We start from the raw sequence: 23343 nt of genomic DNA, 5'->3' as shown, positions 1-23343 counted from the left end.
CGGAGGATGTTGCAGGAATTCCACCAGTGAGAGATGTGGAGTTCAGCATCGACTTATTGCCAGACACCGTGCCTATCTCTAAGGCACTGTACAGACTTGCTCCTACCGAGATGAAAGAGTTGAAGGAGCAGATTCAGGAGTTGTTAGAGAAAGGCTTTGTTCGTCCTAGCTTTTCTCCGTGGGGAGCTTCGGTGTTATTTGTGAAGAAGAAGGATGGCAGTATGAGACTGTGCATCAATTACCGAGAGCTCAACAGGGTCACAGTGAAGAACAAGTATCCACTACCGAGGATAGAGGATTTATTTGACCAGTTGCAGGGAGCTTCAGTGTTCTCCAAGATCGACCTGCGATCTGGTTATCATCAGTTGCGTGTTAGAGATGCAGATGTGTCCAAAACTGCTTTCAGGACACGATATGGGCATTACGAGTTCTTAGTGATGCCATTTGGGATGACCAATGCTCCAGCGGTTTTCATGGATCTCATGAACCGGGTGAAACGACCCTAACTCTATAATAAATAAATATGCGGAAATTTTTTTTTTTTTTATACTACTAAATAAAATATGTACATATATGCCCATACATATATGCACCGGATAAAATATTTAAAATAAATACATGGCTAAATAAATAAACAATTAAATACTTAAGAAAAAATGCATTCTTTAAAATAATTAAACATCTGAGTCAACCCTAGAATTAAAAATATACTGCATAAATAAAATAATTAAAATATGTGCATGCACTAAAACATTTAATAAAATATTCCCATAAACCTCAACCACTAAAAATATAATAAAATGTTTCACATGACATCATGCACGGTGACTCAGAAGCTGTCACGGTCACGGGGCTACTGCAGCGCTGCTCATACGTCCTCACCACCGGTAGGAGTAACCTGCTCCTCTACGTACTCACCTGCACCATATCAGTGTAGTGAGCCTAGAGGCCCAACATGCATACTAACAAGGGTTCAAAATAATTTAAAACAATTTAATACTAATACATACATATACATGAATGAGCATGCTTAAAAATTACATAACATAACTTACTTAAATAAACATAAATACATAATACATAACATACATACTTGAGTTGTTGAGCATTTATTTTCTTAACATCGAATGGTCCTATCCGTAAGTGTGACCCATAGTGCGACTGGTCAGTCTAAGAACCATCGTACGAGGCTGGTGGCGAACCACCCATACATAAATGGCAGAAAACTGTCCATACATAAATGGCAGAAACTGCCCATACATAAATGGCCACACTACTTCAATTTCCACCTAAAATATTTTATTTGCTCAACCATAGAAATTAAATCATAGCATAAAAATTGATTTCATGAATGCATGTACTTAAATAAATTGTGTGTCCTTCATATATATTTAATTTAATTTTCTTACTAACATATAAATATTAAAATAACTTAAATGCATAAAAATAATTAAATATATAATCAGGACACATTCAATTTTCTCATGGATGGTCCTGGACTGCTGGCCCTACACTCAAGCCCATTAACTTAAATCTGGCCCATTAACATACTTAAGCCCAATATCTTAAACTTTAAGCCCAATTAAATTAATTAGGCCCATTAAAATTACACTAAGTCCAATAACACTTAAATTGGCCCATTGGGCCCAAAAACCCAAAGAATGGCCCATTAACTTTTATGGGCCCAAAAGCCCATAAAATTAACGGGCTAACTTAATTAAAATTTTAAAAGTTCAAATAAAATTATTTGGGAGTCCAAATAATTTTATTTCAATTAAATTGACTCAAAAACCCAATAATTCTTAAAATATTTTAAAAATAAAAAGACTCGAGCCCGACCCACCAAACTCGGACCCGAACTCACTAACCCGACCCACTACCTAACCGACCCAACCCGGACCACTCAGACCCGACCCAGACCCCTAACCCAGCCCAACCCGATCCCCCCTCTCCCATTGCTTCTCGGCCGTGAGCAGCAGGCCTTCTTGGCCTGCTGCCGGCCGGCTCCGGCCGCCCCTGGCCGGAGCGCCGCCGCCCGGACGTAGCCCACGTCCGGGCGGACCCAACCTGACCAGGCCCCAGCCCCCATGCAGCCAGGAACAGGAGCCCGAACCATTCTACTCAAGAACAATAAACTGCGCAGAAAAATGGGCAGCCATGTTCAGATCGGTCCAGGCCGAACCTATCCCATTCCAGCCCTTGTCCGACCCTACTACTCGACCCTAGGGACCCCAAGGAACCCCTCTAACCATGTACCAGCAGCCCACCCAGCCATGAACAAGAAAACGTGAGCATGAATCATCAAAATGCCAACCGAGTGCAATAGAGAAATAAATTTTGAAAACTTGCTGTCCAAACATGATGAATCTCGGTCCTACACACCCACACACATACATACACTGATATAGGATTTAAAAAGGGAAGAAAATCATGCCTTTCACCGTAGATGACGAGAAAACACGAGCGTGGGACGGTTCCGGGACGACGGGACGAAAATACGGCTTTTTGGAGCTTCGAAACTCTTGGCTATGGCTTCTCTGGGTGACGGCTAGATGGAGAAGAAGGAGATGGAGGTGGGTGTCGGCTGAGTGGAAGAAAACGTGGGGGGGGGGGGTAGGGATAGGTTTAGGTTTTAGTTTATTAGAAAATAGGGTAATTAAATATATAATTAAGGATATAATATATATATAAAATATAACTTAACTAAAACTCTAAAAGAAATCTTTAAAAAATCTGAAACATAAAATAAATCTCGAAATATTAATTTAGGGGAATTTTAAAAATATTAAAAAGTCAATATTTTGACTAATTTTGGATAAAAATGACCCCTAAAATTAAATAAAATTAAATACTTAAAATTTTGAGATAATAAAACTCAAAATAATATTTTAAGGCTCCAAAAAGGCTCATAAAATAATTTGGCTAGAAAGTTGTCATCTCGTCCGTCCACGGTCCCGTCTACGCGATTAAATAATAAAAATACTGAAAATCATAAAAATCACTAATTATGGGTTAAATGCTTAAAAATAAATTAAATCATGCATAAATATTTCACATAATTATTTAACCCATAAATCATAAATTTAAATAATTAAAAATCCTAATTATGCAGGCGGATTTATGTAATTAAAAATACCGGGTGCTACACCGGGTCATTCAGCCGTATTTAGATCAGTTCATCATAGTCTTTATTGATGATATTTTGATCTATTTTAGGAGCATCGAGGAGCATAGACAGCATCTTCAGACAGCCTTGCAGACTTTGAGGGAGCATCGGTTGTATGCCAAGTTCAGCAAGTGCGAATTTTGGCTTGAGCAGGTGGCATTTCTTGGCCACATTATTTCGAGAGATGGGATTGCAGTTGATCAGTCTAAGGTTGAGGCAGTGCAGAATTGGGGTATTTCGAAGAATGCTTCAGAGATTCGCAGTTTCTTAGGTTAGGCAGGGTATTATAGGAAGTTCATCAAGGGTTTTTCCTCTATTGCAGTACCCTTGACTTCCTTGACCAAGAAGAATGCGAAGTTTATTTGGAGTTCAGACTGTCAGAGGAGCTTCGATCAGCTGAAGGAAGCACTCACTACTGCACCAGTGTTAGCGATGACAGTACCACACGAGGAGTTAGTGGTGTACACCGATGCGTCTAAACTAGGTTTAGGCGCAGTACTTATGCAGTGTGGTAAGGTTATTGCGTATGCGTCGAGGCAGCTGAAGATTCATGAGCAGAATTATCCGACGCATGACTTGGAGTTAGCAGCAGTGGTTTTCGCTTTGAAAATCTGGAGGCACTATCTGTATGGAGAGAAGTGCAAGATTTTCACAGACCACAAGAGTCTCAAGTACTTCTTCACACAGAAGGAGTTGAACATGAGACAGCGCAGATGGTTGGAGTTGGTGAAGGACTATGACTGTGACATTAGCTACCATCCGGGTAAAGCTAATGTAGTGGCCGATGCTTTGAGTCGGAAGTCGTCAGTGGTATCATGTTTGACCGTACAGTTACCACTACAGAGCGAGATTCAGAGATTTGGCTTGGAGTGTTATCCGAGTGGCCATGCACCGAGCTTGTCAGTGTTGACGGTGCAGCCAGTTCTGCGAGATCGGATTAGGGAGGGATAGTCTACTGATGAGGAGTTGCAGCGATGGAGACAGAGAGATGAGGCTAGAGGTAACCTCTTGTATACAGTGGAGGATGGTATCGTTCAGTACCGTGGTAGGATGTGGGTACCGAACGTCGATCAGTTGAGAGCTGAGATTTTAGCAGAGGCTCACACATCTCCGTACTCCATTCACCCCGAAAGTACGAAGATGTACAAAAATTTGCAGCTATTGTATTGGTGGCCCGGGATGAAGAGTGACATCGGGAGAGTAGTGTCAGAGTGTTTGACTTGTCAGCAAGTCAAGGCAGAGCATCAGCGTCCAGCAGGACTTCTTAGACCTCTTCCTATTCCGGAATGGAAATGGGAGAATATTACGATGGACTTTGTGGTTGGCTTACCGAGGAGTGCCAGAGGTTGCACAGCGATTTGGGTGATTGTGGATAGACTCACCAAGTCAGCTCATTTCTTGCCGGTGAGGACTACTTATTCTTTGACACAGTATGCAGAGCTTTACATCAGAGAGATTGTTAGACTGCATGGCATACCAGTGTCTATTGTGTCAGACAGAGATCCGAGATTCACATCTGCGTTTTGGAAGAGTCTGCACACGGCTTTGGGGACGAGGCTTTTGTTCAGTACAGCATTTCATCCCCAGACAGATGGTCAGTCTGAGAGGGTGATCCAGGTTCTCGAGGATCTTCTAAGAGCTTGTGTCATTGATTTTCGGGGCTCTTGGGAGACTAGACTGTCATTAGTGGAGTTTACCTATAACAACAGCTTTCAGTCGTCTATAGGTATGGCTCCTTATGCAGCATTGTATGGGAGGAGATGCAGATCTCCTGTGCATTGGGATGAGGTTGGTGAGCGGATTTTACTGGGTCCTGAGATTGTGCAGCAGACAGCTGACATTGTGACTCAGATTCGAGATCGGATGAGGACTGCTCAGAGTTGTCAGAAGAGTTATGCAGATGCCAGACGACGAGATTTGGAGTTCGCTGTAGGTGATCACATATTCCTGAAGGTGTCACCTATGAAGGGAGTAGTGCGTTTTGGCCGGAGAGGCAAGCTTAATCCGAGGTATATAGGGCCATTCGAGATCTTGGAGAGAGTTGGCACGTTGGCCTACCGTTTAGCTCTACCACCGGGGCTAGCGGCAGTGGACAACGTTTTCCATGTATCTATGCTTCGGAGATATGTCTCCAACCTGTCGCATGTGTTGGATTTCGAGCCCTTACAGTTGCCACCAGATCTAGTGTATGAGGAGAGGCCAGTGCGGATCTTGGCAAGGGAGGAGCGGAGGCTTAGGACGCGGGTCATACCGATGGTCAGAGTCCAGTGGCTGAATCACTCGGAGGAGGAAGCTACTTGGGAGACCGAGGCAGACATGAGGACTCGCTACCCGGAGTTTTTCGGGTAAGTACTTTAATTTCGAGGACGAAATTCAATTCAAGGGGGGGAGAATTGTAACACCCGGTATTTTAAATACGTAAATCCGCATGCATAATTAGGATATTTAATTATTTAAATTTTAGATTTATGGGTTAAATAATTATGTGAATTATTTGTGCATGATTTAATTTATTTTTAAACATTTAACCCATAATTAGTGATTTTTATGATTTTTAGTATTTTAATTATTTTATCGCGTAGACGGGACCGTGGACGGACGAGATGACAACTTTCTAGCCAATTAATTTCATGAGCCTTTTTAGAGCCCTAAAATATTATTTTGAGTTTTATTATCTCAAAATTTTTAGTATTTAATTTTATATAATTTTAGGAGTCCATTTTTATTCAAAATAAGCCAAAATATTGACTTATTAGTATTTTTAAAATTCCCTAAATTTATAATTTCGGGATTTTTATATGTTTAATTTAAATTATCAGATTTCAACTTTTATTTAGAGTTTTAAAATTTTATGTTTCTTTTTATTTAAAACTTTTAATTAACCTAAAACCTATTTTAATTAAAAAAAAAACCTAAACCTAATCTCCCCAAACCCCACGTTATTTTTCCTCTCAGCCGACACCCCTCCTCCATCTTCATCTTCTTCCTCGAACCAAATCCAAGGTGACTCCATAGCTCGATTTCTGTAAGTTTTGAAGGGTTGTTCATCGTTCGTCGTCCCGGGAATCGTTCTACGCGCTTCTAAACTCAAACATTGGTGAAAGGCATGATTTCTTCTCTATTCTTCGTACCATATCAGTGTTATAGTGTGTGTGTGTATGCATCGATTTTTATTTAAGTTTTCTTTAAGAAATTCAATCGGTTTTGATGTATGCATATGGTGCTTGAAATTGTTGATCATGTTCACGTTTTTTACAAGCCATGGATCGTTCTAGCTGCTGGTCATGGTTGATAGGATGTCTAAGGTGGGTCTAGGCTCAAGTGGCTCGAGGGGCTCGAGCCAAACGAGCCTAGAATCGAGCCAAGAGGTGGTCGGCTCCATGGTAGACGCAGGCTAGGGTTTCGGATTAAGGGGCTTCGGGTTCCTTGGCTAGAGTGCATGGGGACCGGGGCTGGGCTAGGTTCAGTCCGCCCAGACGTGGGCTACGTCTGGGCGGCGGCGCTCTGGCCAGGGGCGGCCGGAGCGAGGCGGCAGCAGTCCCTAAAGGACTGCTGCACGCGGCGGCCGAGAAGGGGAGGGAAGGGGGAGTTTCGGGTTTAGGGTTAGGGAGTGGTCCGGGTCGGGTCTGTGGTCCGGGTCGGGTCAGTAGGTTAGTGGGTCGGGTTAAGTTGGTCCGGGTCCGGGTTTGGTGGGCCGGGCTCGAGTCTTTTTATTTTTAAAGTATTTTATGAATTAATTTGGTTTTTGGGCCAATTAATTAGAAATAAAATTATTTGGACTCCCAAATAATTTTATTTGGGCTTTTAAAATTTTAATTAAGTTAGTCCATTAATTTTATGGGCTTTTGAGCCCATGAAAGTTATTGGGCCAGTCTTTGGGCTTTTGGGCCCATTGGGCCAGTTTAAGTTGTTTTTGGGCCTAGAATATTTTATGGGCTTTAAATTATTTTAATTGGGCTTAGAACAATGTTATTGGGCTTAAGTATGTTATTGGGCCAGATTTAAGAAATTGGGCTTGAGTGTTAGGGCCAGCAGTCCGGTACAATCCATGAGAAATTTGCATGTGTCCTGATTATATATTTAATTATTTTTATGCATTGAAGTTATTTTAATATTTATATGTTAGTAAGAAATTAAATTAAATATATATGAAGGACACACATTTTATTTAAGTACATGCATTCATGAAATAATGCATAATTAAATGTTTAAGGTTGAGCAATAATAAAATATTTTATGTTGGAAGTTGAAGTAGTGTGACAATTTAAGGGGGATTCCTCCCCATATGTGAACTATTGAAGGGCAGTTTACTGCCAATTTAAGAGGTGATTCGTCACCGCCACGTACGTTGGTTTCCACGCTGATCAGTATTTAATGTATGATTTAAGGTTACACTACGGATACAACCATGCGATGTTAGAAAATTAATTGCTCAACAATGTTTATGTATTATGTTATTTAAGTTAAGTTAAGTTATGTTATGTTATGATATTTTCAAGCATGCTCATTCATGTATATGTATGTATTAGTATTTAATTGTTTTAAATTATTTTAAACCCTTGTTATGTTAGCATGTTGGGCCTCTAGGCTCACTACACTGGTATGGTGCAGGTGAGTTCGTAGAGGAGGATGTAGCTCCTACCGGCGGCGAGGACATATGAGCGGACATGCAGTGATCCCGTGACCGTGATAGATGTCTGAGTCACATTGCATGTTTTTTATTATGTCAGCACGTTACACATTTTATATTATTTTTCAGTGGTTGTGAGTTTTGAATATTTATTTGAATATTGTCAGTGCATGCAAACTTTAATCATTTTACTTATGCAGTATTTTTAATTAAATGTTTGACTCAGATATTTATTTTATTTAAAGAATGCGATTTTTATTTAAGTTATTTATTTATTTATTTTAAATCTTTTTATTCTGTGCATGTATGTATGGGCATATATGTACATATTTTATTTTAAAAAAAAAAAAATTTTCCGCATATTTATTTATTATTTAGAGAGTTAGGGTCGTTTCATTAATACTCTCTTGGTCACATGATCTTTTATTTCTATTTGAGACGATCCTCGAATAGAGTAGCATATCGTCTAGCTCGTAGTGTTTTTGAGTTATATATCTTCGAATGTTGAATGGTTCGTTGAAGACATGTCTTCTTGACTTCGTAATACTGTACGTAACTCAAGATCTTTTGGTATAAAATTTTTGGTTTGTTTAAAAAAATTGAAATGTGATAAAACAGAGAATCAAAATTGCAAAAACAAAAAAAACACTGAACCAATAACATAATTTTCCCATTTTAATATTTTAACTATATTGAATCAATCCCATGTCAACCCCATTGAACATTGGATTATTGACAATGACACTCAACTGTCTCAGTCAATCTTTAAAAAATTATTATACCATGTTTATGTATATATGTACATTACATATTTTTTTGAACAAATATGTACATTACATATTATTTGTGTGTGTACGCGTATGTATATATATATATATATATATATATATATGCCCAAAACTTGTTTCTCTCTATATACAAAAAGAGCATGGTGGCTAGCTGCATTTTTACCATAATAATTAAGTAATGCAATTCCTCAAAAAAAAATTTCTTGCAGCTTCTTGATCATTGTGTTGCTAACCCCCTCCTCCCCATATATCTCCAACTGCAATGCAAGTTGTGAAAGCCTTTCTGCATGCCTTCCATCCCATTTACCTAGCCACACCCATCAAACATGTAAGTGATCGATGAATTTATTTTGAACAATGTCGAACATTTTATGCTTAGTTCCAATTTTATAGTTTTTTAGTTTATGAATCTGTGCTCGAGTTGGATTGATTATTCGCGTTTTAAGACGACGTCGAAGAAATTAAAAATTGAATATAACTAAGAATCCTCACCTTGAACTCCTTGAACTTCTATGATCTTGTCATTGATGCAGGCTCTGGTGGTGTGATCTGATAAATGGCGACCGCATTCTTTTGTCTCTCAACATTTTCAAACCATCCTTGCTCCATTTCACAAACAAACTAATTAGAAATTAATAACACATAAAATTATTTACATGTTCTGTATCTAAAACAGATTCATTACTATTATTTCGCATCAAATTAATTTTAGAGGTATTAATTACATACTCCATTTATGTCTCTAGTTTTTTTTTTCGTATATCTGTGTGTGTATTTTGTTGAAACACATTATCTTGAAAGCTCGATCTTACACGACATGACATAATGAATAGTCTAATAGGTTCCTCTTACGTGTAGGTTAGATGTCAAGGACTCTACTACTGCGCATCGTTTGACTCGTGAGATGAGATGACAAAAAGATGTATGTATAACAATGCTTTATAATCCTCATCTTCCGTACAACTTGAGTCAAACGTTTTATGAAATAAAGATGTGCAATATCTCATTCTTCACATCAAAGGTTGCCCTATTATAAACGTGCAAGTTGGTCGGATCATTAGACAACCAAAACAACACAAATCTAACTTAAGAAACATATGATATTTCGTGGTACATCAGTCTTGCACCTTTGATCTTATGACTGTCATACCATATTGATATTGAAATCACATACATGTCTTACGTAATGTTTGTAATTGCTTCTAAGAACACTTTTGAGCTTTTCCTTTAAAAGTTCCAAGTAGCTTCTAGCTAGCTAGTAGTATGAAAGTATTTCAAAGATCATTTATTTCCTCTCGCGAATCAACAATAATATATATATATATATATAATTCGATGGATCGAGAGTTTACCAAGACTAGGATCGAATCCCCGATGATCCAGCTCTCGATACTCTTGACACAGGGCGCAAGGCAAGCAGAATCCATGAGCAAGACAATCGTTACAAGGGCTCCCCTTAATGTTGAATCTTGTTCTGATTATGGTACGATTGAAGCAAGTGTATGCCCACATACAGTATGTCATCGAGAACAATCCAAGAATCACCAGTGCTTCCCTTGTAGCTGCAGCATTTGAAATATAGCAACATATACAATGGTAGTTTTTAGAGAACAAAATGGAAGCGCTTGTCATGCCTAAAAAAAATCCAAAATACTGTCTTTTTTTACAATATATAATATGTATGCATATATGAATGTGTGTGTATACATATCATATGTATATCATCTGTTTGTTTCTTACACGTAGTTCCCTCGGTTATGATCTCCACGATCTCAGAAGCAGTGATGCATGGACAGAAGAACGTTTTGCAACCTCGTACGTACAAAAAAACAAATTTATGGGAAGGAAGAAGAGAAATGATTGCAAAAGGCTAAAATGAGATGAATAATCAATATCCATAAATTCTTGATGATGGCTTACAAATTTTCATGTCTCCATGACATCCGAAGAGACCGGTATTCCATTTCGATTCTTGGTGTCGTTTTGAATCAATTCCCACCGGAGTCGGTTGTATATAGAGGACACCCGTGGCCGGGATTGGCGGGCCATCGCCATTCGCCGGAAAATCATGAGAGCGTAACTGCTGTGGAGGATGCCGGAGTTGGAAAAATTGGTAAGAAGGCATGGTTCATTGGGAGGGGTGGGGAAAATGGGGATCGGAGGTTTATTTCGTGACGGTCTTTCTAATTGAATAAATGCATGTGTGATTTGAACGGCCACCCCAACTTTTTCTGAAAAATAAAATAAATTAACTTTTATTTTAAATTATATGCCCTGTTTATTTTGAAACTGTGGCACAATTGTAAAACAAAAATAATCACTCTTTCGAGTCATCTAAGACAATAATTTTTTTACATTTCTTATAACTAGAATGTGATGATTTTACACCCAAAAAAAGAATGTACTTCAAAAACAAAATGAAATTAATATTTGGAACATGATGAGTTGGTTTTATACAGGCAGATATCATATCCCTTGCTTCCATCCTACAAACAGAAAGGCGAGAAAAACCATATGGACGTCCTAGCCTTGGATGCCGCCTCCCAAGCAGTTGAGACAACGCTGAACCCTACAATAACAAGAAACGAAGAATAACAGTTCTGCACTTTCGTCGTCTCACAGATTTAATCAAGATAAATAGCCTTGAATCGGAAACCACTCACTTGAATCCATCACAAGTTGGGCAAACACACGGATTTATAACCAAAGGATCATAGAGAGGGGACCATTTTATGGTGCCATTTGTTTTGCAGAGCTTGCAAGTGTAAAATCCCACTCCTTTACAACTCCCACAAGGCCTTCCATATTTCTTCTGCAAAAGTAAACCTGTATGACAATATAGCTTGGAAAGAAATGCAATACCTATGACTTTGTTGAGCTAAAATAGATCGCAATTATGAAGCAGCAGCAAATCACTGAATACATAACAAAAACTCAAATTTTGATATGATGGGAAGAGCAGCATATTGAAAACCTCAGAGATTTTGATGCCCTGTTCGAATATAGAACGAAAATCCTTTTAGAGGCAGTTCTAAAGGAAAAAGGTAGTTGGAGTATCACTCCATCCCAGCAGTCTCAACCTTTCTTTGCAACGTAGTTTGTTCGGAAACTGAAGAGGTTACAAAACCAATAGCAAAAGATCCACCAAGAACCGCAGCCGCAACAGTAGCAACCAAGCGCAATAGTTGAGAAACACCACCCTTGGACATTTGAAACAGCGACTCTAGTGTATTTAATTCAGAACAAATTTAACTGCAAATGAAATAAAATGAAAGGTGTGTCCTCAGAATGCCACAAGATACAATGAAACATCAAAATCCACCCCGTTTCTTCGATACCCATACTTTTGATTCAATATAGCACACAGGAAGATCTTGTCGGTCCTTTTGACAGTACCGTAAGGCAAGTTCATTCATTTGTTTATCACACCGTTTGCAGCTCTTCATATACATACATAGAGATGCACGAGTTTGAGTTCATCTAATTTCTCATTTACACTTATTAAAGCTCCAGAATCAGTCCCTTGTTTACATTGCATAATAGCTGTTCATTATACAATCCAATCCATATATGTAATTAGTTCAGGACAAATTTACTGAAAATGAAAGAAAATAAAAGCTGTGCCCCCAGAATGCCACAAGATACAATTAAACAGCAAAACTCACCCTGTTTCTTGATATCCATTTCTCACTTTCAAGTTCAATAAAGCACACCCAGAATCTCAGTATAATAAAGTACATAAGACAATTTTAAAAATGACCCAACAAAGAAGATGATAACCCATGAATCAAGAAAATCTACAGAAACACCATTGTAGTAAATTTTGCCCGAAAAAAAAAGAAGAAGAAGCTCAGTCAAGTTACATAGTAACAAAATTCAACCAAATCATAACTCACTTCCGCAGGCAAAGTTTCCCAATCCAAACCAGGAAACAACCCTTCGTTCTTCTTCACTTTCAATCAAGAATTTGGAAATAATGCACAGCATTGGCTTGGAGGAGGTGAAACAGAGGATTGGGAACGAGGGTCGAGGGCAGGCGGAAGTTTTTGGACCGAAAACATGGACTCAATTCAGTGAATTTGGGCCGTAAATTCGAAGTCCAATAGCCCAAGCTCTTTGGTCAAAATCATTTAATAAAATAAAATTGAAAAAATACATGTGGTGAGAGGTTTTGGACCAAATTCCAATTATTCTCATTAGGTTTTGCGCATTATAAATAAAATATAAAATAGTAAAAATATATACAAATTTTTTTGGATAAAATATATACATTTTTTTAGTTAGTAGATTTTATTCCAATTGAGTGTTATCACAAGTTTGAAACATTAACGTCAGATAAATTCAGTTACCGATCAAACTAAATTTTATAAAACTGAATCGACCAATTTGTTTTCAAATACAGAAAAAGGCTCAACCAATTTTATTTTTTCAAAAAAAAAATATTATTATTATGCACGAGAACTAGTTTTTTAGTAGTTAAATAAATGTAGAGCCCGTGGTGAGCTCACTACAAAATATCACAAATATGGTCCATACAAATTTAGAATCATTTTGTTTTAAAATATTGTTAAATTATATTACTAAATCAATTTTTTTAAAAAAATTTAAAAATTTTATGGTCAACAGAATGAATGAGGCAAGGGCACATCGCGGATGAGTTAACACAATGGTCTCAGGTTCGATTCTTGTTTATTGCGTGTAATTTTTTTATTTATTTAAATAGATTTAGAAGTTTTTTTTTTGTAATTCTTCTGTTCGACATAAATACAATTCGAGTCCACGTTCAACACTCATCTGTATTGCGAATAACTTTTTTATATGTTGAGTCACGTATGGTTATAATTTGAATAAATTTTGTATTCTAATAAAAAAAAAAAAAAAAGAAAAAAAAGACAATGGCATCGGCACATCAATTTGCCTTAATATTTGCGCCATCATTGGCCGATTTTTGAAGCAATGAGAATGGAGCAAGTGTCGACATTCTGATCCAGATGTACCCCCTCCTCAGCTAACCTTATTATCCGCCAATAAAATCATCATCATCGTCACTTGTCTGAGATTGGAAGCGAGATCATCAGCCTTACCCCGGAATGTTTTCAGGTAATCCATACATTTTTTTTTATTGCGATTGTTAAATGTAGAAATTGTTCATTATTGCATCTGTGCAAGTATCGGCAGCACCCGCCAAGCTCGAGCATGCAATCCAGTTAACCTTTTTCCGGCTGAAAATTGTGTTTATGTCAGTTCGACTATGGGTTATTCTTGAGTTCGTCATTTGTCGCTATTAGAGTGTTGATTCCACGTATGTTAGGAAATTCTCTTTGTTCTTTGATGAATTAATGCTGGTTGTCCTTTAATTGGGAGCTAAAATTAATTCTTTCTGTGTGAATATAATCGACTGACTGTAGACGACAAAAGGCTTTAAAGCTGGAATAAGAGTGGGGGTGAGGTTGTTTATTGCAGGATTAAGGCATAGTCGTTAATATTCTGGCAGCATGATTTTCATTCTTCTGTGATGATTAATTTGTTATCCTGAGTTGGTGTTTTGCGGTAATGATTCTAGTATTTACTTCTTGGATGTGGTAGATTTATAATGATGACTATGTACAAAAACAAGGGATTGGGCTCGATGGTGGTGCCTCTTCTGCTTTCGACTTTTGTTCTCTACAGCTGCATAAGCAGTGCCAGTGCTAGTTTGACTAGTGCCTTTGTTCGTAATGAGTGGCCATCAGTTGATATTCCTTTGGACAATGAAGTTTTTGCAGTGCCTAAAGGTTACAATGCTCCACAGCAAGTAAGACTACGTGTTCTAGATGATTTGCATGATCCCATTTGACAGAGTATATTAGTGTTGACAGCTGAGAGAATCAGAGAAATGATATTTATTATAAGATTTCAAGGACATCATGATTTTTCTTTTGTTCCTCAGCACCATAATTTTTTTGTAACCCGGACTTCAGGGTTTCAACAAGATAGTGATGAAATATCGATCAAATGAATATAAAATAACTTTCTCTAAAGTCTTAGGGTATCCTTACATAACTTTCGTGATATTGGACCCATTTAACCAGACATAATTTTTCAGTTTCATTTTTCTTTTTATAATTACTCAGTGGTTCCCTAATGGTTTTTCTGTTATTTTAACGTGTTTTGATTTGTATTTTCAGGTGCACATTACACAAGGTGATTATGATGGAAAGGCTGTCATAATCTCATGGGTGACAGCTGATGAACCAGGGTCCAACACAGTTCGATATGGATTATCAGAGGGAAAATATGAGTTCACAGCAGATGGAACATTTCAAAACTATACCTTTTATAATTATAAATCTGGATATATTCATCAGTGCCTAGTTGATGGTCTTCAGGTACCAGTGACCTGAGTTTTGTTATTTACAGTGACATGTTGATGCCTAGAATCTGTAAAATGAAATAAACTCCTGTTTTTTTCTCTTCTTATATGATACCGTAGGCATGTGTATGTTTGAATCAGAATATACATCTGTCTTCCTAAATTTGGTGATTTCAGTAGATACCAGATGCCCCCAAAGTACTCATATAGTAATCTATCCAACAACAGGTTATCTTCTCTCATTTGAGACGGTTGCTAATTTTTTGCAGTACTCTACGAAGTATTACTATGAGATTGGGAGCGGTGGTTCTTCCAGAAGGTTTTGGTTCCAAACACCTCCAGCAATTGATCCAGATGTTTCTTACAAATTTGGAATTATTGGTCAGTTTTTCTTTTATATTAATATCCATATTAGCAAATTCCATGTTTGAGAGATAATGGATAGGCAATATACTGCTAAGGAAATGAATTATTCATCTCTCAAGGTCTTTGATAGGATTTCTGGGTCACGTACATGATACATCCTTTGGTTTCAGCAATTTCACTATTAGATGAAAGCTGTCTTTGCACAGACGAGGTCGATAATATGTTCCCCAACCCAGTTATGGTAAACAGCTAGGGGAAGCAAGACCTGAACTTTCCAGGATACACTGTACGCCTTGAAAAGGGCCTAGACTTTGTGAAAAATCTCTATTAGGTGTACGAGTGAGAAAAGATTAAACTGCAAATGTGTAAGGTTTATGTTGAAGTTCTCCTCCATGTGTGTAGCAGTCTATTACAATGTGCTCTGTACGAATGAAAAATCAACTTCCAGTTTTCTTAAAGCTCATTCCATGTTCAATGGTGAACAAATTGTGCTTTATGTTGAAAGTAAGAAAGCGAACACTGAGTTATCTAATCTATCTGTTATATATGGTATCGTTTTGTGACAATATCATCTCTCTGTGAGGAACTTTCTGGAATGAAATCTGATGGTCAGATTCTTTATATTATTATTATGAATGAACTATATGAGTTTCAAAGGAAGTGAACACTGAGTTTTCTCATCTATTTGTTATATTATGGACTTGTGGTATCGTTTTTGTGACAATATCATCTCTCGGTGAGGAACTTCCAGGAACGAAATCTATTGGTCTTCATATGATTATTATTATTATGAATAAAATATGAGTTTCAAAGGAAAATAATTTATACATAAGGCCTTCTAGATGTATAAGAAATTTTATTGCGAGCCCTCTTGAAATGGGTGTACGATATCCAACAATAGTCAATGGTTAATAAAGTATTTATGAGATCCCAGGTTTTGAGATGCAAGGCTTCAGGAAACTTGTATTATTATTTACTTACTAAGATCGACTGCCAAATATTGATGTTATCATTCTTCTATCGTCTTTGAGATAGTGTGTGTCCTTATAAGGTGCTCTTTTTAACAACTTTTCCGTAAGCTATAAAAAACAATATATGAGTTCATGCATTTAAAATACTCGTCCATCTTTAGTTTTTGTGCTCATCATATTTCAGATAACTTTTATGCTGCCAATTTGATTTAATTTCGCAAATTTAAGGTGTTTTAACAAAATTACTATTGTTACTTGATTGATAGTTAGTTCATGAAATCTCCTCTAGTTAAAGTAGCAGGAACTTTGTTTATTTCACTGCATTCTGTTTTTGAGAATGATGCATTGGTTAAAATGGACAGCTTGATAAAAATTTGAGCTTAAATGTGATGGGTCCTTTTTTAATTTTTATTTCCTCCTAAACCAACCCAGATGAAAAAGAGGGATTCTTTGCTGTGAGATAGGTATGGAGGGGTTTGGGATGGCATTTGAGTGAGCGATGGTTCCTTAGGAAGTTCAGTTACCTGCTCGATCATCTTGTGTTGTATGACCAAAAATCATTTGCTACATTCTCATCTGTTGATCCAATCAAACTGTCGAAAGTCTGAGACCCGGTGAAGCAGAACTGACTTAGAGGCAAGAATCATGCAAGCAAATTTCATGGAATAATTTTGGGGCTACATTTCATCATTCTCAAAACTTTAATTGTTTGCGGCATATCCATGCTTTTGAGCTCGATCTCTTTGCCACCATTATCTCATAGTTTTTGTATATGGAATGAGCAGAATAAATGTTTTTAATGAAATGGTTTACATTTAATTTCCTTATGGAATGCCCATTTATGAATCAAATTATTTATATATTGTAGGGGATCTTGGTCAAACATATAATTCCCTTTCAACAATTGAGCATTGTGGGCAGACTGATGCACAGGCTATCTTATTTGTTGGCGATCTTTCTTATGCTGATAGATATGATCATAATGATGTTGGTATCCGCTGGGATTCATGGGGTCGTTTTGTTGAGCATAGTGCTGCTTATCGTCCGTGGATCTGGTCGGCTGGAAACCATGAGATAGAGTACTTTCCACATTTGGTAATAATATGCAGAATGCAGAGACTAAAGACAGCAATTATTTATTTTTTTATCCAAAATTTTAGTTGTGGGGAGAGGGAGTGGGGGATGCTTTGATTTTACTTTTTATTATTATTAATTTTCTTAATTTAAACCTTTTTATTTCCTTCCCTCTGATTCTACAGAAAATATATCCCTATTGCAAAATGCTTTCCAGTTCAATTTTGATTGCCTGAATATAAGTAATTTCTAGTGCTTTATTCTGTTCTTGTCAGACACGGTTTACCACTAGAAAAAAATATTAACTACCGAAGGGACAGTTTCTTGTCAAAAAATTGTCTTCATTTGGCTTCTACCGATCGAGCAAAGATGTAGGCATCTCTTACTGATGGTCATTGGTTGTTTTCTAAATCATATGTTCTGCTTCAGTTTTGAAATACTGAGATGCTTTTTCTGATTCGCTTATGTGAACTGTGAGAAAACTGTCCCTGTCTCTCCCCCTGTTTATCTCATTCCCTCTTTTTACCTTCGTAGCTTCTCATAATTTATTTTAATTTTTTATTGCAGTCACAATAGTCTCAGATATAAGCAACATGATAACAACTTACATATACTAGTAAAATTTCTATTAATGCCTTTTTTTTTTCAGCGGGAAGTAATTCCGTTTAGAAATTATCTTCATAGATACCGCACTCCTTATGTTGCTAGTGAGAGCAGTAGCCCACTTTGGTATGCCGTGAGACGGGGGTCTGCTCACATTATTGTCCTGTCTAGCTACTCTCCATTTGGTAAGTTTGATTGCCACAATGGTAGTCGTCTCCTTACTTTCTTTTAGATGAAATGGTATTAATTTCTATTAATAAGAGAGAATTATCTGTACTGTTCAAAGGAAGAGTCTGGACTCTGTTTCTGCTTGATGAGCATCTAGTACATTGCTTATATACCTGACTTGCAAGCACTTGTCATCCCTCCTATGCGGAGTAATAAATTGTCTGGTTAGGAAAGCCTTGATATGAAAATATGATCACAACTTTCAAATGTGCACTCCTTTTGGTTGACATCATGTTTCAGTAATCATACAAGCATTTACCAATCTGCCCCAAGTTTCAGCCTTTTGGATTAGTACTTACCACATGTTCAATGTACTATAGCCCATCTTTTCACATTCATGCTTCCAATTTATCTTTTGTTAGTTAAATGATGGAATTTATCTAACATGGCAAGGGATGGTTGGTTTTTATGTTACTTTAGTACATTGAACTCCTACAGCGATGACTGTCGCGAAACCTGTGATTATATTCTAACTATTTTCTTCCTTCTGTTCTTAAATAAACTGGGAAAAAGCCATTTGTGGTAGTGTATTATCTGTTTATTAGTCATTTTCATCTGATAGTCTTCCCCTGCACTGATTTTTTTCCCTTTAGTTTATATCTATCAATAATTCACTTTATGTCTCTTCTTAATTTCAGTTAAATATACTCCTCAGTGGAGGTGGCTTGCTCAAGAGTTGAAAAATGTAGACAGGGAGAAGACTCCTTGGCTTATTGTCCTGATGCATTCTCCAATTTACAATAGCAATGATGCTCATTTCATGGAGGGGGAAAGCATGAGAGTTGTTTTTGAGAGCTGGTTTTGCCACTATAAAGTTGATGTTGTTTTTGCTGGTCATGTCCATGCCTATGAAAGATCGGTTTGTCTCTTCATCCAACTATACCACTTTTCCTTTCTCACATTTACTGAAGTGTATCTATGCAAAACGACCATCCGTACAAGTTTATGACGATGATCTTGCCAAGGCAGATAATTTTTGTCAAACTGTCTCGCACCAAGTCTCATGGTTACTTGTTCTAGTAAAACCTGAAAGTTTGTTCACCCTCATGGGGACCATTTTGTCTCTTAGTAAAAAGTTCCCATTCCCCTACACTGTTATGATGTTATCATTTCACCTTGTGTTTATGTTGAGTTACCTGATTAGCTTTTCTACTTCCAGTACCGAATCTCAAACATACAATACAATGTATCATCTGGAGCTTCCTACCCTGTACCAGATAAGTCGGCTCCCGTTTACATTACTGTTGGAGATGGAGGAAATCAGGAAGGTCTAGCTTCAAGGTATAGCATAGCATGTTAGATTGATTTTCCTAGTTGGTCCCATGTAGTTTGTTCTCCTTAGAATCTTCACTTCATACCGGCACTACATTTTTTTATATGCTTCATTGAAGTTGATGCCTCTGCAGATTTAGAGATCCACAACCAGATTATTCTGCTTTTCGGGAAGCCAGTTACGGACACTCCACCTTAGAGATAAGAAACAGAACACATGCACTTTACCATTGGAATCGGAATGATGATGGCAAAAGAGTGCCGACAGATTCATTTGTGCTACACAATCAGTACTGGTAATTTCAGTAAACTGCACAATATCTGAGGTTGAGATATTCTTTTCTTTGCCTGCATGTGAACCGTCATTACCCAATTTCGTTTCAAACCAGTTGGTGCCATTATATGGATCTATCCACTTCAGTATGCTTTGGTTTCAATGTAATAACCCCCAAGTCATTTAAGTTGAATTTCATTGACTTTGGGCCAAATTAAATCGGCTTGTTTCCTGAATGCTGTACAAGTTAAGAACTTACGTACCATTAGGATATATAACCTGTTTGTGTTGTTATTAGCTTGGATCAAGGTTAAGAAAGCCCATCTGTTATTTGTTTCCATCGTTAAAAATGTGTTGAACCAAATGACGGGGGTGATGCAGGGGAGACAATCATCGGAGAAGAAAGCTGAAGAAGAACTATCTCCATTCGATCATATCCAAAATGGCACACAGTCAGTGATAGTGATTTGCTGCTTGTGGACACAAGGTCACATTTCCTGAAGAGATCCCAAAAGCATACATGAGCTGAGTGATTGATGCTTTTTTCAAGCCTTCTATCTCATATTTGAGGGAAAAAAGGCTTTTTATTATGTTGATTGTATTTGAGATCGATAGTAAACTATGGTTTTATGCATATAGCTCCACTATCTTCTTCATTGTATTCGTTCCTATCAACAATTCACTTTTGCTAGGACGATTTATTTCATTGGAGCATATGTTGGATCAAGTCAATAAAGTGAAGTATCTTATGGTGCATCACATTCTTTTTGTGGCAGTTTCACTTACATTCGACTTGAATATCATTTTATTCATCGATTTCACGACCGTGTTGTGCAAGTTTTAGTCTTAGATTCATATGGATTGCTTACCTTTGTCCTTCTAAAATGGAGCTCAATGAGTTCTACTTTGCATCTTATTTAACAAAGCCCAGCAATTCCTTAAAGAGCTTGCAAAATGTAGCAACTTCTTCCCCCATTTTTACTCATAATTTTCTGCAGATTTACTGCCTTCTACCCCTCTAGAAATGTCTAAATTCTGTGACAAAAATCATTAACAAAGTCTTCAAAAACATCATTTCCATAATCGCTGTGGCAGGGAAAATTTTCATCCATGCTGAGGAATGGGAGTCCACTCTGTCTAGCAGCATAATTAATCCAGTCCATAAGATAAGGATAAGGAGTCCACTGATAAGAAAGTGAAGGCAACGTTTGTTTTTATTCCACATTCTGATTTTTGTACGCAACTAGAAAGAGACACGTTTTTTTTTTTTTTTAAATCATCAAAACTGGCATGTGTTATGAAATCCTTTTGCTAATTAATTTTGTGAGACGGATTACAATATTAAGTATTTTTTTACGTGAGAAATATTTTTTTCATCATAGATATGGATTGAATCGACTCATTTCATTGATATAAATTCGTGAGATTGGGTCACAAGAGAATACTTATTCAAAATTTTATTATGTCTCATTTTTACATTGCACTTCACAATCATTGTTCCAAAGTAAAAATTAATCTTATCATTGTATTATTTCTTACCGAATGAGTTATACTTTATAATTACTATAATTAATGACATGATCTTTCTTTGGATTTGAAATTTCTCCCCTATTTTAAACTTGTTCATACATCATCATCATAATAATGGATTAATGGTAATGGATTTCAAACTCTTTTAAATTGGAGTCAATTGAAATCCATTTATCAAGTCTGGATCCAAATTACTGCATTCAAATGCAACTTAAAGATGTATTTGTGTTGAGGTATTTGGAATTCAGAGATATGATATGATTTTATATTAATTCCTCCAATATGACCCTATATTTTAGGTGATTCGTGTTTTGTCACATCCCGTGCCACAATTTCTTAAAACATAGAAAAACCAATGATAAGTCTAAATTAACAACTTTCAAATATCGCATTGTACGATAAATTTATCTGAAAAGTTAATCCATTAACTCGAAGCCAACACATACGGAAAAGTTAAAAGATACCACGATCCAAGGTTAGGGAACTGTCAGGGAGGGGAAAAATAGGATTTGGAATTGAAATTCTTGGATTTATAATTCTATTTTAGTGTTTGGCTAGGAATTGGATTCCATAGTTTTGAATCTTATAATCTTTCAAGTTTTAAAAAATATTTATTTTAGTATTTTGCTTTTGTTAGACTTAAGGTTTTAATAAAATTATTTTTTTAGTTGATAATATAGTTATGATATTATCTTATATTTAATATATCTTAATCTCTTGTTACCTTATAAGATACAATTTTGAAATAAAGGAAACAAGATCATGCTAATTTTGAAAATAAGAGTTCACGTAGAGTCTACATGGAAACAAGAATTTTATAAAAAGGCGTGGAGGCTTACACGAGGAGAGAAGATGGAAGAGTTAAAAAATAGGATTTGGATTTGAATTTTGATTTTGATTTTGATTTTGATTTTGATTTTGATTTTGATTTTGATTTTGAATTAGAATTCGATTTTGAATTCTTGGATTTAGAATTTCATTATAAGGTTTGGCTAGGAATTGGATTTAATAGTTAAAATTAATCTAATTTTATATGTAAAAATTTTTGTTTTACTTATTATTTTTAAAATATCTTTCTTATTAATAATATTTAATAATCACACATATTTTTTTTATACATGGTATTTGATAAAATAATTTATAAATATAAGGAAAATATTTATTTTTACTAAATAAATTATTTAATAATGAAAAAGTGAAAATTGAGATAAACTCAACAAATTATGATAAATTAAGTTTTTAGCATTAAAAATAATTGAAGTTCATCGTAAAAAAAAATCTACATAATTTTTTAGCAACACCTTGCCGTCAACCCAATCCGAACCCATCTGAATTGACACTCCTATTATGTATCACATGATTTGCATTGAGATAATTATATGAGATATTTTTTTTTTGAATAATACTTATGATTTTAGTTTAATATTTTTCTCTTGAACTTTTTTTTTTATACTTGGCCAATCAAGTTGAGTTATTTGAAAGCAGTAGAATTCAAAATTTTCTTTTTTAAATGATACGTTCCATTGTATGCAATCACCAATAAATTAACATTTACTATTTCAAATAACTTAATTTGATTGGTAAAATATGAAAAAAAAAGTTTGAGGGAAAAATATTAAACTAAAATCATAAATATCATTGAAAATTAATAGTATACAATTGAGACTCTCGTGAATATTGTAAAACTGTATAATAAATAATAAAAAAATAAAAAATATTGTTAAAGTATTTTTAACAAGATAAACAATTATAGTTTGAAAAAAAAATAATTTTTAAAAGATTTTTGAAATAATTTTCTAATTTAATACGTATAACATTCTATGTAACATTTTATGCACATATATTATTATCCAAAAATAATATGGGTTGTGAGTCTTGTGACTCGTTGACTTTGCTAAGGGTGTATATATAATAATATATTTAATAAATAATTCACAATATTTTATTATTATGATTATGAAGAATCCAAAGATTAGGGTATAGAGTGTAGACTATAGAGTAAGTTGAAACTCCGGCCGAATAATAAATAATTTATGTGCATGGGTCCAAAAAGCACGTTATCCCAACATGTTTGGGGCGCAGAGATCTT

General features: G+C 36.1%; 3 protein-coding genes and 1 long non-coding RNA gene across 5 annotated transcripts; 2 read left to right on the top strand and 2 right to left on the bottom strand.

Moving 5' to 3' along the window:
• Positions 1 to 8783: 8783 nt before the first annotated feature.
• On the bottom strand, positions 8784 to 10797 carry LOC140892007 (protein PLANT CADMIUM RESISTANCE 2-like). Its single transcript, XM_073300732.1, has 5 exons — positions 10505 to 10797; positions 10325 to 10396; positions 9937 to 10146; positions 9077 to 9183; positions 8784 to 8891 (listed from the first exon to the last, which is right to left on the bottom strand). Exons 1-4 carry the CDS (start codon positions 10707 to 10709, stop codon positions 9095 to 9097), a joined length of 576 nt encoding a protein of 191 aa, XP_073156833.1. The 5' UTR covers positions 10710 to 10797; the 3' UTR covers positions 8784 to 8891; positions 9077 to 9094.
• Positions 8792 to 10088, top strand: LOC140892009 (uncharacterized). Its single transcript, XR_012152703.1, has 3 exons — positions 8792 to 8912; positions 9443 to 9506; positions 9989 to 10088. It is a non-coding gene; the product is annotated as an uncharacterized lncRNA (long non-coding RNA).
• On the bottom strand, positions 10710 to 12615 carry LOC140892008 (uncharacterized). 2 transcript variants are annotated; one of them, XR_012152702.1, is made up of 5 exons: positions 12481 to 12615; positions 11665 to 11836; positions 11248 to 11396; positions 11042 to 11153; positions 10710 to 10815 (listed from the first exon to the last, which is right to left on the bottom strand). XR_012152702.1 is itself a non-coding variant. In XM_073300733.1 (4 exons), the coding sequence occupies exons 2-4, from the start codon at positions 11791 to 11793 to the stop codon at positions 11108 to 11110; spliced, it is 324 nt and encodes a 107-aa protein (XP_073156834.1). In that variant the 5' UTR covers positions 11794 to 11836; positions 12481 to 12615; the 3' UTR covers positions 10920 to 11107. The 2 variants fall into 2 exon arrangements, 1 of the variants encoding a protein (XP_073156834.1); XM_073300733.1 differs by lacking the exon at positions 10710 to 10815 and having other exon boundaries at positions 10920 to 11153.
• A 911-nt stretch (positions 12616 to 13526) lies between these two features.
• Positions 13527 to 20480, top strand: LOC140887192 (bifunctional purple acid phosphatase 26). The gene is made up of 10 exons (XM_073294282.1): positions 13527 to 13684; positions 14171 to 14378; positions 14752 to 14952; positions 15206 to 15317; positions 17142 to 17368; positions 17997 to 18135; positions 18817 to 19037; positions 19338 to 19459; positions 19585 to 19746; positions 20106 to 20480. Exons 2-10 carry the CDS (start codon positions 14178 to 14180, stop codon positions 20182 to 20184), a joined length of 1464 nt encoding a protein of 487 aa, XP_073150383.1. The 5' UTR covers positions 13527 to 13684; positions 14171 to 14177; the 3' UTR covers positions 20185 to 20480.
• The last annotated feature ends 2863 nt before the right edge of the window (positions 20481 to 23343 follow it).

This window comes from Henckelia pumila, chromosome 3 (assembly GCF_033568475.1).
Source record: "Henckelia pumila isolate YLH828 chromosome 3, ASM3356847v2, whole genome shotgun sequence".
NCBI lineage: Eukaryota > Viridiplantae > Streptophyta > Magnoliopsida > Lamiales > Gesneriaceae > Henckelia > Henckelia pumila.
Note: the sequence above shows the minus strand (reverse complement) of the source record. Positions and strands in the feature narration are given on the sequence as shown.